This window comes from Nematostella vectensis, chromosome 11, assembly GCF_932526225.1.
Source record: "Nematostella vectensis chromosome 11, jaNemVect1.1, whole genome shotgun sequence".
Taxonomy (NCBI): domain Eukaryota; kingdom Metazoa; phylum Cnidaria; class Anthozoa; order Actiniaria; family Edwardsiidae; genus Nematostella; species Nematostella vectensis.
This window is the reverse complement of record NC_064044.1, coordinates 7,904,081-7,926,927: the sequence shown is the minus strand read 5'-3', so window position 1 is coordinate 7,926,927 and position 22,847 is coordinate 7,904,081. Positions and strand designations below refer to the sequence as shown.

The 22,847-nt window shown below is 40.6% G+C and overlaps 3 protein-coding genes across 4 annotated transcripts; 2 read left to right on the top strand and 1 right to left on the bottom strand.

Annotated features, from left to right (window-relative positions):
- Positions 1 to 500: 500 nt before the first annotated feature.
- On the top strand, positions 501 to 14,753 carry LOC5518450. 2 transcript variants are annotated; one of them, XM_001638284.2, is made up of 5 exons: positions 501 to 755; positions 11,501 to 11,790; positions 12,222 to 12,474; positions 13,037 to 13,497; positions 14,123 to 14,753. In XM_001638284.2, the coding sequence occupies exons 1-5, from the start codon at positions 666 to 668 to the stop codon at positions 14,568 to 14,570; spliced, it is 1,542 nt and encodes a 513-aa protein (XP_001638334.1). In that variant the 5' UTR covers positions 501 to 665; the 3' UTR covers positions 14,571 to 14,753. The 2 variants fall into 2 exon arrangements, with proteins under 2 accessions (XP_001638334.1, XP_048590020.1); XM_048734063.1 differs by lacking the exon at positions 501 to 755 and adding an exon at positions 10,447 to 10,649.
- On the top strand, positions 2,010 to 3,474 carry LOC125573551. Its single transcript, XM_048734069.1, has 2 exons — positions 2,010 to 2,223; positions 2,852 to 3,474. Exons 1-2 carry the CDS (start codon positions 2,189 to 2,191, stop codon positions 3,297 to 3,299), a joined length of 483 nt encoding a protein of 160 aa, XP_048590026.1. The 5' UTR covers positions 2,010 to 2,188; the 3' UTR covers positions 3,300 to 3,474.
- Positions 14,754 to 16,975: 2,222 nt separating the features above from the next.
- LOC5518385 (neuropeptide Y receptor type 2) lies at positions 16,976 to 19,843 on the bottom strand. The gene has a single exon (XM_032363097.2). The coding sequence runs from the start codon at positions 18,508 to 18,510 to the stop codon at positions 17,476 to 17,478; it is 1,035 nt and encodes a 344-aa protein (XP_032218988.1). The 5' UTR covers positions 18,511 to 19,843; the 3' UTR covers positions 16,976 to 17,475.
- Positions 19,844 to 22,847: the final 3,004 nt, after the last annotated feature.

The following is a 22,847-nucleotide window of genomic DNA, read 5'->3' as shown; positions in this document are numbered from 1 at the left end:
CCATCCCCCCCGTTAAATAATGACCCCTTACAAACTCGCGCGAAGACACGGCTCCAAAGTATGAGCCAATTTCTCAACAGTTCGCGCAAAAATTGTATAACTTGATTGGTCGATATCTGAAAGCATTTCGGTATTGCGGTAGTCCTGTGTTCTGCAAGAAACGCCTGGAAAAGGCTGCTCGTTGACTATTTAGTTCGAAAAAACTGAAAACGTCATAACTTGAATTACAAACTATGAGATTTGCAAAACTTTGTGGCTAAAATCCAACTTCTACTTAAAAAACAACTCGATTCTCCAGTCTCGTTCCCAGACGCCGCGCGATGCATGACGGTCAGGATGTGGTTTCGGGGTCGGAATTCGCTTTTTTTTCCGTCCTCGCTTCAGGATTCCTGTGGATGTCCACGCAACAGCAGATAACGACTGGGTACGAATCTGATTCTTCTCGTTCTTTGTGTCGAGGTGCGGATATTGTTCATTTGCCCAATCAAATTGCAGCTTGTAAGAGCTGCGCACTGACCCGATACGTGAGCTTATAATGATGAGTAGTTCGGACAGTTCGATCGTGACCCCGCGAGAGCGCGTTTTTTCTGGTTTGTACACGCACTAAAGCAAACAACACTCATAAACTAGAGCTCCAAAAGAAGCAATCTGGGTTTTTGTTTCTCATGAGTAGAGGAGACATGGAGCTACAACTAAAACTTTTCGCGCTGTGTCTTCTGGTGGTGCCAAATGTGTTAAGCATAAGGGAGGTTCAGGTAAGGTATGACAAGCCGAGTGTCCGCTCAGGCTCTTTAATTTTAAACCAATTTTCCCTTTATTAGCAAATATAGGTAGCACAAACTAGAATTTTGCAACTCCTAACATAACAAGGGCAGAATGCGGATCTGTTCCGCAGCCCGTTTTTTTGCTGGGCAGATGTCAGAAACACTGTTGTTGGGAAAAAAAATCGTCCCCGAATGGTTCTGCTGGCAAATTTGTGGAGTTAAACTAGTTGCACTGGGAATATTTTTGGGGGCGCTGGAGCAAATGCTTGGGAAAAGAAATCAACTCTATCAGTTATACGAGCAGTTATTCTTGTGCTAAAATGCCTAAGCAGTGCCGGCTGGGAAAATGAATTCCTGACCAATACTGTTTGGGGAAAAAAGAAATGGTCCCTCCTGGGGAAAAAGGAACAGATAATTTTCCCCAGCAACTTTTTAAATGGATATTTTCGGCATCAAAACATACTTAAACCACGAAATGTGCCATTTAAACGTGTTTCGGCAAGGGGCGTTTATAGTATTCCCTTGTTTTAAGACCAGACTTCGCAAAATCGAGGGACCTATACTCGCAGCTCGCACACATCTTTAGTGATCAAAGCCGTAACAGGCCTCGAAAGATTGGGTGGGCACAATACAGAAACATTAAGACTAGCTTACCGATCCGGTACGAGTGCTGTCGTTGTAATATTTGTCACTACAGGTCAGTGATGAGTAGACTCGATTTCTAGCTGAGCTTTCATGGTCACTTCTCTATTTTAAAGTTTATGTAATGTCCTTGTATCTATTGTAATTCTATGCAATAATTTTCTTGTTAACCCATAAAAGTTGAAAATAGAAACGGTTGGATATCGAGCAATAGCTACTTAGAGGCATTACTTTGAAACAGTCTCTCTTCTTGGGAAAAAATGTTTGTCTGTTATTGTTCCATCAAATGTGCATGTGTGTATCAAATATATTTTCGGCAAGGTTCCCTTCTCTTCCAAGTTTTATCAATGTCACTCGAGAATCGAGCATTAGAAACTGAAAATGATTTTCACTACATGAAGCACCGGAAACAATAAACAATAACAACAAAAAATAGGCAACTGCACTGCATAGTGTGAGATACGTGAACTTATTAACAAATGAAGAGTAAAGATACTGAAGTTTTATTACAGCAATATTTTTTATTTTATCTTTTCACTATTTAATTACTCTTTATTTAAGGTTTTGTGGAAAGGGCTTTGCTGTTCTTCAATTTTTCACTTGTGTTCAATATAGACAGTTGATATAATCTATCTTGAAACAGAAGTATTAACTGTATTGGAAGAAAGGTTCTTTTTTAAAGTCTGGCAGCATCAAAATAAAACAGTGCTGTTACAGTTCTGGTACTGTTAGCTATCCATGTAGAATTTGTGGCTTTTTCTATACAATGCTGGTGGTGGCTGATGGTCTCGACAACTGGCACGGTCCGCATGAGAAGGTAGGTTCCTCTAAACCTGGACAGTCTTAAACACCCGGCAGTGTCGTACATCGGTCAGTCGTAAACTTCAGAGTCTCAAACTCCAGACAGTTTCAAACTTCGGACAGTCCCAACTCCAGACAATCTCAGACTTCGAACACTCTCGAACCCAGGGCAGTTTTAATCACCATTACAGTCTCAAACAGCAGTGTAAACTCCGGACATTTTAAAATATCTGTCACGGACATGTTTAAGTCCCTGAAAGTCCCAATATCCGGAGAGTTTCAAATACTCCAACCAATTTTAAAATTCGAACAGTCGCAGTCTCACAATTCGGACAGTCTCTGAATCCGTACAAATTCAAGTTCCAGTCTCAAAATTGTGAGCTTTAATATACCGATAGCAAATGAATAGAATGACCAGAGTCCCATGTTTAGAATCGCTAATATTATTTTTATTCTCGCATTGAAAAAGTGCTACTCACAGGCTTTGGTACTCTATGACTTGAGCGCACATTGTGTTTTTTTGTTCTCCTGGGATTGCTATCGAATGAGGACAAAATCACTGTACTCGTCAACGACTATTCGTGGTTGCCCTACTTTTGAGAATTTCCATATTCGAAAATTGGTTGATCTAAGACTTGTTTTAGGTACGATGTTGAAGGGACTCGGGATCGCGGATCAACAAAGACGTCATACGCCGTCAAATGGTTTGTCGATACGCGTCCATGGTCTCTCGCGCTTGCGCACAACGCACAGGGAACCCCCCTCGCCGGATCACGTGCAGGGCTCGTCAAAGCCGTCAGGGCCGGCGCGGCGGTACGCATCTTACAAATCGACGGAGCTTATGCGTTTCCCGCGCAAAATCTACAGGTCGATCCAACCGGAAGTGACGTAGCTGCGCAGACGCTGAACAGCGTGAGTATGCAAGAAGTTGCGGGCACAAGTGAGATGGAGATCAAGCCGAATCCCTATTGGTTCTTCACTATCGTGACGTCCCGCGGGGAACGGGATATGTCCCGCTGGAGTGTTGGCGCGCATGTCAGCCGAGGAAATTCGAAAGACCGCGTGGGGCTCAAGTGGTTCGTGCAGAAGTGACGTAATCAAGATAAAGGGCTTTTGTAATGAAAGATCGCGTTAACTGGAAATAATAATAATGATAATAATAATAATAATTTTTATTAACAATAATTATAAAATCTAATAATCTATGTACAATTCTCTACAATCACATTTTTTTACATTAAATAATAATAATAATAATAATAATAATAATAATAATAATAATAATAATAATAATAATAATAATAATAATAATAATAATAATAATAATAATAATAATAATAGGGAATTAATAGGGAATTAGTAAACGTGAAATAAGACATAAATATAAGAGTGAACATTTTCTTGATTTTCTTTTCCAAATCGATGTAAAACAGTAAAGGAATAAAGTAATAAAGTATATCAAGCTGTTTATTTTTAAAGTTTGGGATGTTAGGTGTGAGGAATTATGAGGGAAGAAAAGTTTTTTTTTTTTTTTTAACTCCAAAGCGACTGTTCAGAGGAAGTAATAGATTGGTGTGTTCCCTCTGACTTCAATCGCAGTCGATTGATACTCAATCCTTCGGATTCCGTCGGATTTATCAGGTAGGCTTTATTTCTTTTTACCAAGAACACTGAAACTGATCGAGAAAAACTCAACACCACTTACAAATATTCGATAATGTCAATTGACCTAATCACTTTAGCTATTGCTGCTACTATTCTGAAAAGTATATGTTTGGGGAGGGGTGGTGGGAGTGGTTTGGGCTCAGTTTATTAACCGATTTGTGAGATTACAGCCGTAAACCGCTCCACCAAAACCTCCGCTAATATTTGCGGTCCTTGCAACAACAAGCACTGATTTTGATTGAGGAATCAAACAGTACTGTTTCCAATCAATTTACTAGCCCAGGAATTAACATGTCAAAGAAATTCAAAGAACCTCTTAGACAAGGTCGTCTGGGACCCTTTTTAAAACTGTGCATGAATACATCGTTATCAAACTATGGCCCATGGTTGCACAAGCTGACAGCGCTTTGATCATGATCGATATATCCATACTCTTTGAGACGCATGGTTATTTTCGGTTCTAAAACTGCCATTTGCCAATCGCCATTTGCACTGACAACCTTTATTGAAATAGGTGTACAGTATGTTGTCAAGAGCAAATGGCAAATGCCAATTGTCAAATGGCAGTTCTGCTATCAAAAAATACCATGGAACTTGTCAAATTTATACTAAATGTAGAAAATGTGAATAAGTTATGCAATTATATTACTTCTCATCTTTAACACATTGACCCCTCAACCGGCCTGTACCGGCTTTGGGAAGTATCCACAACCCAAAAAAATCATAAATGCAAAATAAACACAACAAGATGAAGATAATCTAAGGGATAAATGGTCTTGAGGATATGCATCCAACCAAGGTGTTGGCAACTCCTTAAGCCAAATAATAGCACATGTTCTTTGACAAATTTCAAATCGAACAAGGAAATAAAAGCAGAATCACCCCTCTCAATAAAACACTCAAAATACCACTCAAGGGAAAGAGACCAGCAAACACAGCTCTAGACAAAAATAGATACCTTTATTCTGATCCTCCAGGTTCATTTCCATAGCCTCAAAACACAATGTCCACTCCTTGAAGGCTTGTAAAACCACGAAGATGCCTTTACGGATTGCAAAGCATTCTGGGAGATCCAGGGAAAAATTCACGAGGGGAGGGCCAGTCAACACTCCTCTCCCCAAAGTCAGATGGTTTTTATAAGTCTTTCACCCCAAAGCCAAACAAATCAATTCCAGGTCATACAGACCCAGAATAGCAGTGTAAACAATTTTGGAATCAATTTGGTTTCAGAAAAGACAGCATATAGGAGAGCTGTGGTGATTCATTAGAAAATTATTTTTTTTCATCCAGGCAAAGCCAAACAAGAAAAAATCATATCATGAATCCACCTTTCTTGCAAATATCCATAAGCAAAGCACTCAATTATGCCCCAAAAGACTTCATATGTCCTGAGACACTCTCCTAATATGCTCATAGCTGTATTTTTGATGAAAAATACAAGCAACCATCAACTTGTGCTGGCTTCAGCACAACAACGAGGGATTAAAAGTGGGGACCGCAAAGCACTGTTGGAAAGCTTGGATACCGCTGACTAGGTGCAGCTGTGTTTGACTTTGACGGGCTGTATAAAACCCAGAATAGGGGGGGAGGTATCTGTTTTCAGTCTGTTTTTTGTAAATTCAGCTCAAAAATAGCCAGGAGGCAATGGGTTAATCTTACAAATAATTATATCCATAAGCAGTGAATGGTCTTAGAACTGCCATTTGCCAATTGTCGTTCACCATTTTCCCTGACAACGTTTATTGAAATAGGTGTATACTGGATCCAGTGTTTCAACTATGCCTAAAATCAACTGTACTAAGAATATATTAGAGCAAATAATTATTTGGTTCAGAACTAGAATATTAATAAGCTGATTATATGCTGATACATAAAACTTTTTTGGGTGTCAATATTTTGGCAAAAAAGAAAGTTTTTTTTTTCACAATCAAATGAATTATGCAATTTTCACAAGTTGAATCTAAAAGATTTTACAATCCAAACTTCACAGCATGTAGTAAGTGCATAATTTACGAAATTATCATACTTGCACAAGTAGGGTGTAGCGGAAGAAGAAGTCTGTGATCAAGAGATAAACACAGGCCATACCCAGGGGGTTCAGCCAGGGGGTTCGCAAAAGATGTGCTATTAGTAGACAAAACTATACAGAAGAAGCGAATTAGATTAAAAAAAAGCCATTCTAAGTCACCTAAGTCACTCTAGTATGTTATAAAAGTAAAACTTTATTGTAGCTAGATCCGATAATAACCATGTCGTGAAGATACTGTACTGGCATAAAGTCCCTTTTTTACCCCCCCCAACGAAAACTGATCCTTGCTTTCATAGGACAAAAGAAGCTTGAAAAAAAAAAAACAGGACGAACCAGTTTGTTACGCTCTAGATCAGGCGCACAGCTTTGTTTCGGAATTTTTCCCTCCCTTTTGTTTGTCGATAGGCAAAACTATAAAACTATACAAAATTGAATAATTTAAAAGCAATCATTTAGATATGATACTGTTTTCACAGAATTATATCTGAAAGTTCGAAAAGCAAAACATCAATCGGACCATAATATCCGAAACAAGAACATGAACAACAAAATTAAGCACCTTTTGAATGCCGCGTTTGCAGCAGCGACTGCCAAATCTACGTGTTCTTTGCCACTGTCAGGAACTTTGCAGTATACTTCGCCTCTAGATGGATCATAGCTGTCGATGTACCGATCGCAGGATAGAAATTCTCCGTTGATAAAGTTCTGCAAAACGATTATGATTTTGCCATTATCCGCCATGTTTGTCTTTTCTCCACAGGTATCCATTGCATGCAGGCGTATTAAAGTGGACTTTAGAAGCACACTAGCCTATGCCATGCTGACGAGTCCTAATAAGGACGAAACAGCTGTCCATGGTTGCCGAACTGCACGGGTAATAGACTGTGCTAGCGTCCCGTCTTGGCCCGACTGGTGCCAATGTGTGTATGCTAGTGTGCTTTTAAAGTCCACATTTATGTATACATACTCGCAAGGATAGTTTGGCTATCCAACGGAGTTTTAGACTAGCAAAGGTCGCATGCGTGACCCGCACAATTGGCATCACGCTAGCCTCGCAGCTCTAGATCCCACATGGATCTAAGCTGTGTCTTAAAGCACTTCGTTCGAGTCGAAGTCGCCCTGCAGTTTTTTTGCCGATGAAGTTTAACTGAGGCAAACCGGCTATGCCATGCTGACGAGTCCTAATAAGGACGAAACAGCTGTCCATGGTTGCCGAACTGCACGGGTAATAGACTGTGCTAGCGTCCCGTCTTGGCCCGACTGGTGCCAATGTGTGTATGCTAGTGTGCTTTTAAAGTCCACATTTATGTATTAAAGTGGTGCTCTTTTGGGGGGAGGGGGAGGGGGCTGATAGATCGAGTCAGGCAAAATGTCAATCCTAGGAACAGAAACAGGAAGACCATTGCGTTCGTTTCAACCGGATAATGCTGCAAAAACGAGCGTGCTACAACCCCACTTACAATGAGGCATAATGAGGTGCGGACGTGTTTTGGTGCTCTGTGCTCTTTTGGCTCTATTTTGCCCAAAAGAAAACAATATTCAAGTGGCTCCCAAGAAATATCTTCTGGGTTATCTTAAGCAAACACTGGTGGGAGTTTCGACAACAGTTGATAGGTGGGAGTGGAGAAACCAACTTTTTAAATTTGCTTCAAATCCAGGTTGGATCTCGTTAGTTAATACAAGAATACAATTGTTCTCTTCGTCATTTACACTTCAGAACAAAGGCAGTCTCCTTGAAGCTACTGAAGCGAATTATTAACTCGCGATTCAAACTCGCCTTATTCAAGCTTCTATATCATCAAATTGCATTGAATATCCGTACTCTCATCTTGCACTACGTCGAATTGTGGCCTGTTTGGCGCTTTTCCGTCGTTATTTTCAATCAGATTTCGGAATCTTAGGTACAAGTCTGTCACTTGTGTCACGCAAGCATTATGTACACAGGAAGCCCAAGCGCTCGAAGGCACCATGTCAATACTATCCCAACTGATCCCAACTCGATCGCCACTCGTCAGATTCTAATACTGGGTGGAGATATCTCTCTTAACCCTGGACCAGCTACACAAGTAAATGACAAAAAGAAACCAAAACATTCTTACGCAAAGACCTCGTCTAACAGAGTGTGCTATCAATTTGACAAGACCGTGAGACAAAATCATAAACGCTTTATTTGCGAGTTGTGTAAAGGATTGACGCATGCACTCTGTGCAGTCTCCGTTATCATTTCTAAATCCATTCGCGCACGGGATCCCCGCTCTTGGACCTGCCCGAGGTGCATACTATCGGAGCTTCCCTTAAACGGGCAAAACAATCTCGACATTTCATCTCGGCCCAATAAGGAGCCGGACGTGGAGTTGACTCATGGACCCCCTGGAAGAACTGACGGCGGTTAGAAGATCACACCCTAGTCAAGTTTTTGTCGCCCAAAATAAATTCGGAAAAATAAAGTATTGCTAATGAATGAGAAATTTTGTCATCACCGAAACAAAACTCGACAGTTCATATCCGGACACTCAATTCAAGATACCAGATTATCGTATTTATCGCCAAGATAGAGTAAAAGGGGGAGGGGGTATCTTAACTTATGTACACTCCTCATTACCATCGAAGAAAATAAAGCCGAGCAGAAACTATAAAACGATTGAAGTCCTCATCAGTCCGAGGGCTTGCTCGCTCAATCCATAGGCTTCTAGCTTGGCGATCATCAGCTTAGGATGTAACGAATCAAACGCTTTGCTCATGTCCGTACTGAGAATAGCTGTCGTGTGACCGGTGTCCCTTGCTTACAAGGGCTTGCTTACAGGACAAAAATAGGCAACGTTACCAGTGGATGGGAGGAGGTAACGAGGGGCTGCCTGCCGAGATCGTCGCTCGGTCCTTTACTTTGGAACATCTACCAAAATGACCTACTTTTTATAACTAGGGAAAGTCAGCTGTCTGTTTATGCAGATGATCATCAGCTATACTACAATCACCACAAGCCTGATAAAGCTCTGGAAGCATTAAAAGTTGATGGCGAGAGAACCTCTCATTGGTACAAGGACAATTTCCTAGCCAGAAATCCCAAGAAATATCAAACTATGATAATCTCCAGAAAAGCAACAAGACCGTCGGATGGAGACTTTGTGAAGATTGATGGAGTTAACATCAAGACTACGGACACCATGACACTTCTAGGCGTTACAATTGACCAAGAACTGACCTTCTCAGAGCATATCTCTATGGCTTGTAAGAAAGCCAGCTCACGCGTAGGAGTTCTCATGCGTCTCCGCAAGCTAATCCCAGTTACAGCCAAGCTAAGAATATATAAAGCTGCAATCTTGCCACACCTTAGTTACTGTGGACTAACCTGGCATTTTTGCCGAAAGTCTGACAGCAATAAATTGGAGAGAGTGAACGAGAGAGGGTTGAGGGCAGTATATAACGACTGGAATTCACCATATCTAGAATTACTCGCTAAAGAGCTAAAATGACTACATTAGCTAATCGTAGAATGCAAGACATAGCGATTTTAATGTTCAAAGTTAAACAGGGCCTGGTGCCACAAAATATTTTAGATCTTTTCAAAGCAGGGAATTCTCTGCGGTACTACCTGCGTAACTCAGACTTTGCCTCGCCAAGAATAAATACGACTACCTACGGCAAACAAAGCTGCCAACAGATCTCAGACAATGCCATACAATCAGCTCCTTTAAAACGAAAATTCGTAAATTAAACATAAATGTTCTGTTGGATAGAACCTGCCCCAGCGGCTGATTCTTGTATAGCTCATAATTATATTTTAATTTCCCATATTTACCACTCCAATATTCACCAATATTTATCACTCTCGGTTAGTACAATTTTGATGTAATTTTTATCAGATTCAATCTATATTTTAATCACAATTTAATATTGTATATAGAACATTCTTATCATATAGTCCATTATATTAGCTAATTTTATTGTATTAGGTGTCCCGAATTAGTACGCCACTTGTGGCGCGCTAGTAGATTTTGACACGTTAATAAAGTTTATGATGATGACCCAGAGATGAACTTTCCCATAACATTGCCGGCGCACAAACAATGTAAACTGCGCCGTTTGCAAGCAACCATAAATACTAAAATGTTAGTTAACGTCTATTCAATTCACGCGTTTAATTTATTCTTTCGTCTCTTTAATGATAAGATGAGCTCCATCAAAATTCATAAATCATTTTATAATAAAGCGCCCCAGACTTTGACTTTGACTTTGACTTTGATATTACTCCTATAGGTAGCTTTCGCTAATACTAGGAGACCGATTCCTCGGTAAGTAAGCACTGTCACTGGGGGTGGTCACTGCCCCAGGCAATAATGGGGTAATTAAAAGTCCATTTTCAGCTGTGCATGTTTTATGTTTAGAAATGTTTCAAAATATTCGATATTATCTCCCGTTATAGCGTGTTCAAATACGCTTTCCCTGTAAATTATATCCCAGTAAAAGAAGAGTGAAAGAAACCAATGCAATACATAACGTGTGTGAGAGTGCATCTACGTGAGCTTATATGATAAGTAGTTCGGACAGTTCGACCGTGACCCCGCGAGAGCGCGTTTTTTCTGGTTTGTACACGCACTAAAGCAAACAACACTCATAAACTAGAGCTCCAAAAGAAGCAATCTGGGTTTTTGTTTCTCATGAGTAGAGGAGACATGGAGCTAAAACTAAAACTTTTCGCGCTGTGTCTTCTGGTGGTGCCAAATGTGTTAAGCATAAGGGAGGTTCAGGTAAGGTATGACAAGCCGAGTGTCCGCTCAGGCTCTTTAATTTTAAACCAATTTTCCCTTTATCAGCAAAAGTAGGTAGCACAAAGTGGAATTTTGCAACTCCTAACAAGGGCAGAATACGGATCTGTTCCGCAGCCCGTTTTTTTGCTGGGCAGATGTTAGAAACACTGTTGTTGGGAAAAAAAATCGTCCCCGAATGGTTCTGCTGGCAAATTTGTGGAGTCAAACTAGTTGTGCTGGGAATATTTTGGGAAAAGGGAAAAGAAATCGACTTGATCAGTTATACGGGCAGTTTATTCTTATGCTAAAATGCCTAAGCACTGCTGGCTGGGAAAATGAATTCCTGACCAATACTGTTTGGGGAAAAAAGAAATGGTCCCTCCTGGGGAAAAAGGAACAGATAATTTTCCCCAGCAACTTTTTAAATGGATATTTTCGGCATCAAAACATACTTAAACCACGAAATGTGCCATTTTGACATGTTTCGGCAAGGGGCGTTTATAGTATTCCCTTGTTTTAAGACTCCAGACTTCGCAAAATCGAGGGACCAATACTCGCAGCTGGCACACATCTTTAGTGTTTAAAATTCAAGCCACCCAAAACCATATACACCATATGGCACGATTTTTAGAATTTAAGAGTGGATTATTTTACACCTTTTAATGATCATTACCGTGAAGAAATATTCAAAGCGAACACTTAGACAATGACACTTATAAAGTCTCAAGAGATCAAGGAAATTTCAATAAGAATTTGGACATTAGCTCGTTTACATAAACTTTCATTAGCGCATTTGTGCAATCAACAAACAAAAACATGCATTTGATTAAAACAAAATCGACTTTTTCTAGAAAAAATGCTTGTGTAATTCGGAATGGCGACTTGTCTACGAAAATAATCCAAGTGGAGGAGCCGTGCACGGAAACAAGTATGCGCTGCTGGCCGCTATACTCGCGGGCGCCCGTGTCCGCGTCAGTACGGGCGACTATGTCGCAGAGGCTGATGGGATATATGTGCACGACGGTCATGCGCACGCAGAGCTGCTACAGCACGTGAGCAAGGCGACCTGGATGACTTTCCAGGCAGATGCTTACTGGTACTGGACCATTTTAGCGACCACTGGATTCCACCAAAACATCAGGTATTACACTCAACCTCGTTCCCACGGTCTTGGGTAATTTTCAATATGGCTTCTATATATTTAAAATTACGCAGAAGACCCTAGGGACGAGCTTGTATTACCCACAACGGTGTAAAGTCCACTTCCGGTTCCCAATAGACGTGTTGTTTCTAGACAAAACTATAAAGCATAAGCTTTTTCGATAAAAAAAAGCATTCTAGATCACTCTGGTATGTCATAAATCTAAAAGTCAAATTTTTTGTAGCCAAATCCGATAACAAACGCCCCTTTTTTCGATCTTTCGGGGATGGTCAGATTTAATATCAGAAAATTCAACCCCCTCCCCATCCCGTGAAAAATAGGTCCACTTTTTTGAAGTTTGATGGTGTTGTAGTGTTGTAGGTCGTGATTGTCTCGCACCCTTCTTATGGCAAACTAACCTTATTCCCCAGATACAACGTCGGCTCCAGTACCCCACGAGGAGTGACTACCAATACAAGGGGAACCAAGTGGTACGTGAAGTCCTCCTTTACAAGCTTGTTACCTGTCTACGCCAACAACAAGGCCGGACAAGCAGTGTCCGGTACCCTTGGGCAACTGAAGGCCGCTGTGTCCGCCGGACAAGACATCCGGGCCATCACAGAAGGGTCCTATCAATTCCCGATGCAGAACGTTGCCTTCGACAACAAAGTCGTAGCGGGACAGGTGAGATTCATGGCAATTCAGGAAAAAAAAGGTTTTAGAGATGTTACAGCGAAACGAAGCCTCGAGAGACATGTAAAACAGTTCGAGTAAGCTTGAAAACCAAGCTATACGAGTTCCAGTTATTCTATTCAAATTAGTTTCTAGGGAACTTGAAGTCAGTTTGAATAAATTGAAGGTCAGGCTATCCGAACAGGGGCGTAGCCAGAGGAGGGGCCAGAGCACCCCCCCCCCCCCCCCCTAGCGGCTAAAAATACAGCAAATGTATAGGACATCATTTGAAATAGAGGGAAAAAGTTCTTTTCGGCCCCCGTCAATTAAAAATCCTGGCTTTTACCGGGAATATTACCGGGGACATAACCGGGAATTTGAGACATTTTGAGTTAGCGGGGAATTGGAGTTACAGTAGAAATTATCAAAATTTGTCTCTGGGAAACATGAGATTAGTTCGTGTTATTAGCGGGAAATTCGAGTAGTTGATTTTCGTTTTAAAATCTTACTAATTGTATGGCTAGTATAGCTTGTCGACTGTTGGTACTTCCATTTTAATATTTTTTTCCCGCAGTTTCTAGACCACATCAGCAAGGCGACATCGGGCGCGACGATCCAGTTTCAACCAAATCCATATTGGTGGTTCACCATAATAAGCACTAGTGGAAAGCGTGACATGTCACGCTGGTCAGTGGGTACGCACACGTCACGTGGTCACACATCGGATACCGTCTCCACCGAATGGTTCGCAGACCCGTGCTGGCAACTCGCCTACGGTCACGATACAAAGGGTAACGCAATCCAAGGGAGTCTCAATGGGCTTATCACCGCTATCCAATCAGGAAGGCGAATCCGAATCCAGTTGGGATCTTCAGGTGCATATACCACAGAGGCAGATAACTTGTCAATCATCCGTGGTCAAGTGACCGCACAGGCGCTAAAGCACGTCAGTAAGGCATCGTTGGAGACGTTCCAGGGTGACGCATACTGGTGGTGGCTAATGGTCTCGACAACTGGCACGGTCCGCATGAGAAGGTAGGTTCCTCTAAACCTGGACAGTCTTAAACACCCGGCAGTGTCATACATCAGCCTCAAACTTCAGAGAGTCTCAAACTCCAGACAGTTTCAAACTTCGGACAGTCCCAACTCCAGACAATCTCAGACTTCGAACACTCTCGAACCCAGGGCAGTTTTAATCACCATTACAGTCACAAACAGCAGTGTAAACTCCGGACATTTTAAAATATATGTCACGGACATGTTTAAGTCCCTGAAAGTCCCAATATCCGGAGAGTTTCAAATACTCCAACCAATTTTAAAATTCGAACAGTCGCAGTCTCAAATTCGGACAGTCTTTAAATCCGTACAAATTCAAGTTCCAGTCTCAAAATTGTGAGCTTTTTTATACCGATAGCAAATGAATAGAATGACCAGAGTCCCATGTTCAGAATCGCTAATATTGTTTTTATTCTCGCATTGAAAAAGTGCTACTCACAGGCTATGGTACTCTATGACTTGAGCGCACATTGTGTTCGTTTGTTCTCCTGGGATTGCCATCGAATGATGACAAAATCACTGTACTCGTCAACGACTATTTGTGGTTGCCCTACTTTTGAGAATTTCCATATTCGAAAATTGGTTGATCTAAGACTTGTTTTAGGTACGATGTTGAAGGGACTCGGGATCGCGGATCAACAAAGACGCCATACACCGTCAAATGGTTTGTCGACACGCGTCCATGGTCTCTCGCGCTTGCGCACAACGAACAGGGAACCCCCCTCGCCGGATCACGTGCAGGGCTCGTCAAAGCCGTCAGGGCCGGCGCGGCGGTACGCATCGTACAAATCGACGGAGCTTATGCGTTTCCCGCGCAAAATCTACAGGTCGATCCAACCGGAAGTGACGTAGCTGCACAGACGCTGAACAGCGTGAGTATGCAAGAAGTTGCGGGCGCAAGTGAGATGGAGATCCAGCCGAATCCCTATTGGTGGTTCACTATCGTGACGTCCCGCGGGGAACGGGATATGTCCCGCTGGAGTGTTGGCGCGCATGTCAGCCGAGGAAATTCGAAAGACCGCGTGGGGCTCAAGTGGTTCGTGCAGAAGTGACGTCATCAAGATAGAGGGCTTTTGTAGTGAAAGATCGCGGTGACGGAAAATAATAATGATAATAATAATAATAGGGAATAAGTAAACGTGAAATAAGACATAAATGTAAGAGTGAACATTTTCTTGATTTTCTTTTCCAAATCGATGTAAAACAGTAAAGGAATAAAGTAATCTTAAAGTATACCAAGCTGTTTATTTTTAGAGTTTGGGATGTTATGTGTGAGGAATTATGAGGGAAGAACAGTGATTTATTTTTTAAACTCCAAAGCGACTGTTCAGAGGAAGTAATAGATTGGTGTGTTCCCTCGGACTTCAATCGCAGTAGATTGATACCCAATCGTTCGGATTCCGCCGGATTTATCAGGCAGGCTTTGTTTCTTTTTACCAAAAACACCAAAACCAATCGAGAAAAACTCAACACCACTTACAAATATTCGATAATGTCAATTGACCTAATCACTTTAGCTATTGCTGCTACTATTCTGAAAAGTATATGTTTGGGGAGGGGTGGTGGAGTGGTTTGGGCTTAGTTTAAAACTTTAACTGATTTGTGAGATTACAGCCGTAAACCGCTCCACCAAAACCTCCGCTAATATTTGCGGTCCTTGCTGAAAAGTATATGTTTGGGGAGGGGTGGTGGAGTGGTTTGGGCTTAGTTTAAAACTTTAACTGATTTGTGAGATTACAGCCGTAAACCGCTCCACCAAAACCTCCGCTAATATTTGCGGTCCTTGCTGAAAAGTATATGTTTGGGGAGGGGTGGTGGAGTGGTTTGGGCTTAGTTTAAAACTTTAACTGATTTGTGAGATTACAGCCGTAAACCGCTCCACCAAAACCTCCGCTAATATTTGCGGTCCTTGCAACAACAAGCACTGATTTTGATTGATGAATCAAACAGTACTGTTTCCAATCAATTTACTAGCGCAGGAACTAACATGTCAAAGAAATTCAAAGAACCTCTTAGACAAGGTCGTCTGGGACCCTTTTTAAAACTGTGCATGAATACATCGTTATCAAACTATGGCCTATGGTTGCACAAGCTGACAGCGCGTTGATCATGATCGATGATTAGACATTGTCGTGGCGGAGGAGCAATTAGTTGAATGACGTCAACGAGTGTAAGAAGATGTTGGAATGGCGACAGAGACGGTCAAAGTGGAAATTGTGAATTTTGTTAGACAATGTGTCTTTGAGATAAATCGCATGCGTTTTTACTTTTTCTTTCGATTTATCTCCCTGTAGTTGAGTCAAATCCATTATTATTTTTAAGGGTGCCAAAACAGGGAAAAAGAAGAAGAAAACAATTCATCCTGCAAAACACAATTTCATAAAAATAAACAATTATAAAAACACTAAATTTAACATAAACTTATTGCACACACGCAAGAAATGAATCCCCCCACACCCCCCCCACCCCACCCCCCCCAAACAGCACCAGATTGTCTGTTCCCAAGATAACATTCGCATGCATTCGATAGCATATTGTTGCTTCTGTATCCAACACTGTGTCATGCCACTTATCCGAGCCTCCGACAAATTTCATCTTTTTTTTTTCTTGAAGTAATTCTTGATGTTTCATAGGAAGGTCAAAGAGAAATACACATTCCAGTTGAATTATGATTAAAATACCTTTTTTAACAGTTAGAAAGAACTGTTTGTTTAAATTTGCATTTAAAAGTCGGCGTGTCGGGATTGGAAAATAATAAAAAGCACTTTAATTAAAAAGGCAGCTTTTAATAAAAAAAAAGGAAATAATGAAATCGCAAACTAGCAAATAGTTAATAGAGCAAACGTACGTTAAAACAAAAAACAAGCCAAACATATACTTGTCGATCATAAAATTATCAGAATTTCCATCGCCTGCTAGCCGCGCCTCTGATATAACTAAAAGAAATAATATATTTAGCGGAAAAAGATCTATTAAAGTAGAAACTCTTTGTTGTATTCTTTAACAGTATTGTTTTTAATAAAAAAATATTTTTAATTAAAAAAAAATGAAATCGCAACCTAACAGATAGATCAAAACCTACATTAAAACAAAAACAAGCTTAACATTACATGTCAGTCACTAGATCATCAAAATTTCCATCACTGGCAACTGCACCTCTAATATAACAAAAGAACGAATAATATCTCTAGTGGATATAGACCTATCTTAGTGGAACTACTTTGTACCAGTCTAACCGTCTTACCAAATTCAATCGAAAAAAGGACATGTTTTGGCAAGAGGTTTCGCTTTCAAATCTCTTGTTTCTATCAACTTCTATCATCTTGATTCTGTAACTTGCGACAACTTTCTTTGGTATGGTATGTCGGATGACAATCAATTCCGTGCCTATACAAACACTTGGATTTTGAGTGGAAGAAACAAACGCAAGCTCAGATAAAATATTATAACGAAAACATTATGCAAACTCCAGTCTTTATTGTCACTAATTCCACTTAAATATCAGTTTACATTTGAATAAAACTCACGAAAAGTGAAAACGTGATAATCACCAAGTACAACGAGCAATAAGTTAGTATATCAACTTGTAGCACACCATAAGGGCTCTGCCAATACATTCTACACTAGCAGGGAATAGAAAAACTACATTTAATGTTTACTGATGCTGTTTCTGCATAGCACACATGCACCTATTTCAATTAAGTTTGACAATAAAAATAAAAACTTTTCGAAAGCGTGTCACTTGTGATTAAGAGTGCAAAAACTATTATATGCGTAACAGTCAGTGCAGCCATTTGTCCAATTAGATCTGTAGTGACAATGAAAAAATTTACACACGAAAACAACATTGTTTATCGACCCTACTTGCGCCATTTTGTATTTTCTTATTGTCAACCTTATTAATACAATCATCAGAAGAAATTAGCTGGCCGCTTTGCATTTTTATATCCTGGAAGATCAAAAAATAACTGTAGACATTTGAAACTGGTTATTTTCGTTTCCCAATCTCTGTGAGTAACACCAACATAACTTCTTAAACCCCTCTCGATAGTTCGAGCTCTGGAACCCATAAAGGATCGGATTTATGCAAGAGCTACACACTAATGTAAACTCCACTGTCTTAAGTACAATATAGTGTATGTCGTATTTCTGAATGATTATGACTCGGTCTTGAAATAAGAGATACAAAAAGTAGGTCCCATATGAAATGTAGCACACATAGAAAGCCAAAGTCACGCTGATCAACAATCGTGCCAGGCGCTTCTTTGCTTCAATTTCACTCGAATTTCCCGTGACTTCTGAACAAATTTTCTTCGTTAGGAAGAGACCACTAACTATCTGAATATAACAGAACGATAGAATAAGAAAAGGAGCCACTCCAAGGAATAAAACAGTGCATAAAACATGAGTGAATTCAGGTTGTACTAGTTCCAGCGAGAATGGGCAAATGCATTTTCCATAATAATCGCTGTATTTGTTTTTTAAAAAGTCTGGAATATTCACAAGAATCGAGATCCCCCATGTTGCGGCCATGACAAACTTGACATTCTCCATAGACACGGAGTATTTTCTTTCCATTGGTTTTAACAGAGCCCTGTATCGTTCCACGGCAAGCACTGTAAGTGTCAGGGACGACACTGAAGCTGTGATTCCAACTAAAGCGTTTCCGGTGAAAAACTTGCAGATATAATCCCCAGCTACGCCGACAGGTTGGTTAACCATGACGGCAAGCCAGTAACCATTTCTTGGGCATGTCAGGAGAGTGAAAATATCAGCAAAGGCGAGATTAACTAGAAGAAAATTGGTTGTTGTGTGCATAGACCGGTTCCGTTTCACCACGAAGATCACCAGCGCGTTCCCTGTAACCCCAATGATATCAATGGCAAAATATAAAACCGCAAAGACGATATCAATTGTTCCGATCTTAAACCGCCCGAAATCAAGATCATTTGAGACATTTTGAATCGGGGTCCGATCAGTTAAGTTTTCCATTTCTTTGACCGCAATCTTCTTGAATCCCGGAGCTTGGTCAAGCGCCGGAGGTTTGTTTTAATGATAAACAAACAAACAAAATCAATTTAAATTTCATCCAAGCGACGATTGGAAGGAGATTTGAGCAGCGCCTACACAGAGCAGGTGCGGACCGACTCATCAATAATTTTGTCACGATATTGACAACCGTGGATTTATGCCAACCCAAATATTTACTCCGACTTCCGAGAAAAGGAAATTTGCGACGTTTACCTATAGCGTCTAACCTGTATGGTCGCATTTAAGTCAGCTAAATTGTTAGCATCCTCCGAAAAGCCTGGTAAATGAGCTAACAGGGGTGCGAAATTAACAATACGCGAGCTTGGTTGTGATTGGATAATAAGAACGCCTTAAATCAGCAATAAAGTAAAAGTGCAAATGTGACCAGTTAAAACAGCCACATATGCTTATATGATTTATTTATATTCATTAGTCGGCGCTTTGGCTCAGTGCTGATTTTGCTTGTTTACACATATGAGGGAAAAAACTTTTTTTATATTTAACAGCTTCTTTAGCCAAGAGGAAAATTTTCTTTTTCACGCGTCTTGAGTTAGTTTTTACCCTATTCCAACTTTAAAGTGATGCATTTAGAGCAATAACTCAGCTATTAAGTGTGTCTCCTGAAGCCTTAGTAAAGTTTAACTATTTCTGTCGCGTCCAGTATCTGAGAAATTCTTTGAGAATAAAACAGCTTCGAGTAGGCTACCATTTTGTCATCCTAGCAAAGTACCAAGTGTGAAAAAAAAATCCATTTCCATCGACTGATTTGGGGAAGCCAATGCGATATTTGTTCAGTAAATTATTTAACTTTGTTTTTAGACTGCTATTTCGAGATTTTAGCACATTATGTACCTTCCGAAATTAAATGAAAACACAATGACAAAGGTGTGGCTGACAAGGGCACTTAAATCTCAAGCTTAATGACTTTTCGTTAATAAAAACAAAAGACAAGAGTGGGTTCAAAAAAAACTTTCTCATACAACCATAGTCAGACCCCTTTCTGCTAATTTCATTAGTTTAGGAAGGGAAAATAATGTGAATAAATCTGAAAATAACCATGTAAAAAAGTTTTAGAGTTTTAGACTTTAGTTCAGTTCCAAAAATAGGCCGATTAGAATGGATGTCTTCTCACTTTCAACAAAATGGCGGCTGATTGTCACTCTTTAAGGATAACCCCGTAGCAGCAGCAGGTGGACTTGTGTTCAGTGTTCAGTGTAACAAAGAAACATCCATCACATACAGGGGGGCCGAGGGGGGGCTATTTTCAGACGTTTGGCTTAAAAATAACTGTGGACTTTAAAAGTCGGTTCACATTTATGTATACATACTCGCAAGGATAGTTTGGCTATCCGACGGAGTTTAAGACTAGCAAAGGTCGCATGCGTGATCCGCACAATTGGCATCACGCTAGCCCGGTCGCAGCTCTAGATCCCACATGGATCTAAGCTGTGGTTTAAAGCACTTCGTTCGAGTCGAAGTCGCCCTGCAGTTTTTTTTGCCGATGAAGTTTAACTGAGGCAAACCGGCTATGCCATGCTGACGAGTCCTAATAAGGACGAAACAGCTGTCCATGGTTGCCGAACTGCACGGGTAATAGACTGTGCTAGCGTCCCGTCTTGGCCCGACTGGTGCCAATGTGTGTATGCTAGTGTGCTTCTAAAGTTCACATTTAAAAATAACAAGAAATATAAGAAAATATACGGAAAAAAATGAGTCCGTCCCCCCCCCCCCCTTCTTGAAACTTTTGCTTCGCCCCCCCCTCCCCTTTTAAATTTCTGGATCCGCCCCTGACATACTTCGGCATTCAGCCCCAGTAGTAAGGGACGGACTATGTGAAATTTGACGAGGGAAATGGCTTTTTTATTTTTTATTTTTATAGCTTTTATTTATTTATTTATTGCTCGAATTTTGTTTCCCGGATAGTTTTAAAGCTCGATTTTTCTCGAAGGATGAGGCAATTTTTTTCTGCCACTCCCCCGTCAAATACTAAACGGTCCGTCCGTTAACAGCCATACTGCGAAACAAAAGTTAAAAGGGCACTTGCACGGTGAAATGTGATTTTAGTAGTATTTCGGCAATCTCAAAAACAATCAAAATCATGAGAGATAACCCAGAAATCGAGCGGATGGAAACGGATTGAAAATACTTTAAGGTTTCGGTACAGGGTGTACCTTTTGTCAAACCTTCAAACTGTATAAAAAAAATAACTAGATCCTTTGCATAAAATCTCTTTTACGGAGAATTGGTTCATATTTGTTACGCCTGGGCGAAGTAATCAGGAAGATTTTACATAAATGTGAACTTTAGAAGCACACTAGCATACACACATTGGCACCAGTCGGGCCAAGACGGGACGCTAGCACAGTCTATTACCCGTGCAGTTCGGCAACCATGGACAGCTGTTTCGTCCTTATTAGGACTCGTCAGCATGGCATAGCCGGTTTGCCTCAGTTAAACTTCATCGGCAAACTTTCTTAGAACAAGGGTGCGAGTGCGCCCTATGTCCAAACGAATCCTCTGAAAGATGGAAAAATTGGTAACATTAGAAATGATCCAATAAACAAGAACAACTTTGTGTTATGGAAGCCGAGCATATTCGGATACCCAGCGGGCTTTGCGGGCGCTCCACATAGGGGTTTACTATTAAAACGGCTAGGAAACACTATTGTATGTATAGGTTTAAGCTTGCGATGGTTCAAAGTTTGAGTATGAATTTTTTTTCTCTAATTCTTTGCGTTATTATATTTGGCGTTACTTATTCAGTACGAGTATTGTCTGTGGAGTTATTTATGGAAGATGCATAAACTTTACTGTTATCCTTTCTTTGTAATGCTATCTTATATTCGGTAGTGGTTAGATTGGTTTTCAAAATCCCGTGAAACCAAGAGAGCATAAGATAAGAGAGGGACACTTTGGTATTACCCGCGCGCCATGTCGATTCCGAATCCGGCTATTTTTAGTAACCACCTCCCCACCACTGCGCGTGAGCATTTTTACTCACCTTACCCCCGCGCTTTGGCATTTAAATCTTGTTGTTTGCCGCTATTTTGTGACATGAAACCGAAAAAAATACCCTATTTGCACAAATACCATCGAAAATGTCATTCTAGCATCAAGGATTCGAGGATTGCAAGATTTCCAAAACGAGACTTCATTCAAAATCAAGAGCGGAAAACCTCGTGCTTCAATCACCGTTTTTGCTCCAACTTGCTGCTTCTTCGTGGTTTCTCAACATTCATTATCTTCCTAATGGTCAAACGAAATCTGTAAGTTAGACATTAGATATAATATTGATTTTTGTGAATATTCCGGTGAATTGAGAAGGAATCCAAGAAAAATAAATTCATAAAACTATCCTTGTAACGAGGGAATGCATTTTTTTTGTGATGATCAACGCCAGCAAGCTGAAGTATCTGAGCTTTTGTAAAAGTGAAGAAATAAAGAGGGAGATGTTACTGAACTTTAGAAGCACACTAGCATACACACATTGGCACCAGTCGGGCCAAGACGGGACGCTAGCACAGTCTATTACCCGTGCAGTTCGGCAACCATGGACAGCTGTTTCGTCCTTATTAGGACTCGTCAGCATGGCATAGCCGGTTTGCCTCAGTTAAACTTCATCGGCAAAAAAACTGCAGGGCGACTTCGGCTCGAACGAAGTGCTTTAAACCACAGCTCAGATCCATGTGGGATCTAGAGCTGCGACCGGGCTAGCGTGATGCCAATTGTGCGGATCACGCATGCCATTTTATCGCTCGTCGGTTTTTTCTTTCTCATTTGACTTCGCCGCTCAGACAAACAAAACAGTCAAACTATTCAGGGATTTAGCTTTCTGTGAGTATATTTACCAATCTTGGTAACTTGAGTTAGACTTGTTTTCTTTTCCGAGTTATTTTACATGATCTCTTTTCATTCCTATCGAGTTGGCAAAACAACAACACGCAACCCGCGGGGGAGTAGGAGAAAATAAAAGGAGCAAATCCTCACGCGCAGTGGTGGGGTGGTGGTAAAAATAGCCGGATTCGGAATCGACATGGCGCGTCATGGCGCGCGGGTAATAATACCAAAGTGTCCCTCTCTTATCTTATGATCTCTTGGTGAAACAAAATGTAATTGTTAAAGTGTAATAGTCAAGCCAGGACAAACGATAACAAAGACATTACAGTGTATTAGTACTAAATAAACTAAATAGTATTTCATGGGATTTTGAAAACCACTCTAATTGTTTTCCTCAATTTAATTTCCAAATTTGTTTACTAGTTTCTTCTGACGGTTTTGATGATGTTCGTGAAGATTTT

Coding starts and splice junctions, on each gene's coding strand:
- LOC5518450 (XM_001638284.2), top strand. CDS start 666: ATGAGTAGAGGAGACATGGAGCTACAACTAAAACTTTTCGCGCTGTGT. Junction 756..11,500: donor TAAGCATAAGGGAGGTTCAG/GTAAGGTATGAC, acceptor GACTTTTTCTAG/AAAAAATGCTTGTGTAATTC. Junction 12,475..13,036: donor ACAAAGTCGTAGCGGGACAG/GTGAGATTCATG, acceptor TTTTTCCCGCAG/TTTCTAGACCACATCAGCAA.
- LOC125573551 (XM_048734069.1), top strand. CDS start 2,189: ATGGTCTCGACAACTGGCACGGTCCGCATGAGAAG. Junction 2,224..2,851: donor GGCACGGTCCGCATGAGAAG/GTAGGTTCCTCT, acceptor GACTTGTTTTAG/GTACGATGTTGAAGGGACTC.
- LOC5518385 (XM_032363097.2), bottom strand. CDS start 18,510: ATGGAAAACTTAACTGATCGGACCCCGATTCAAAATGTCTCAAATGAT.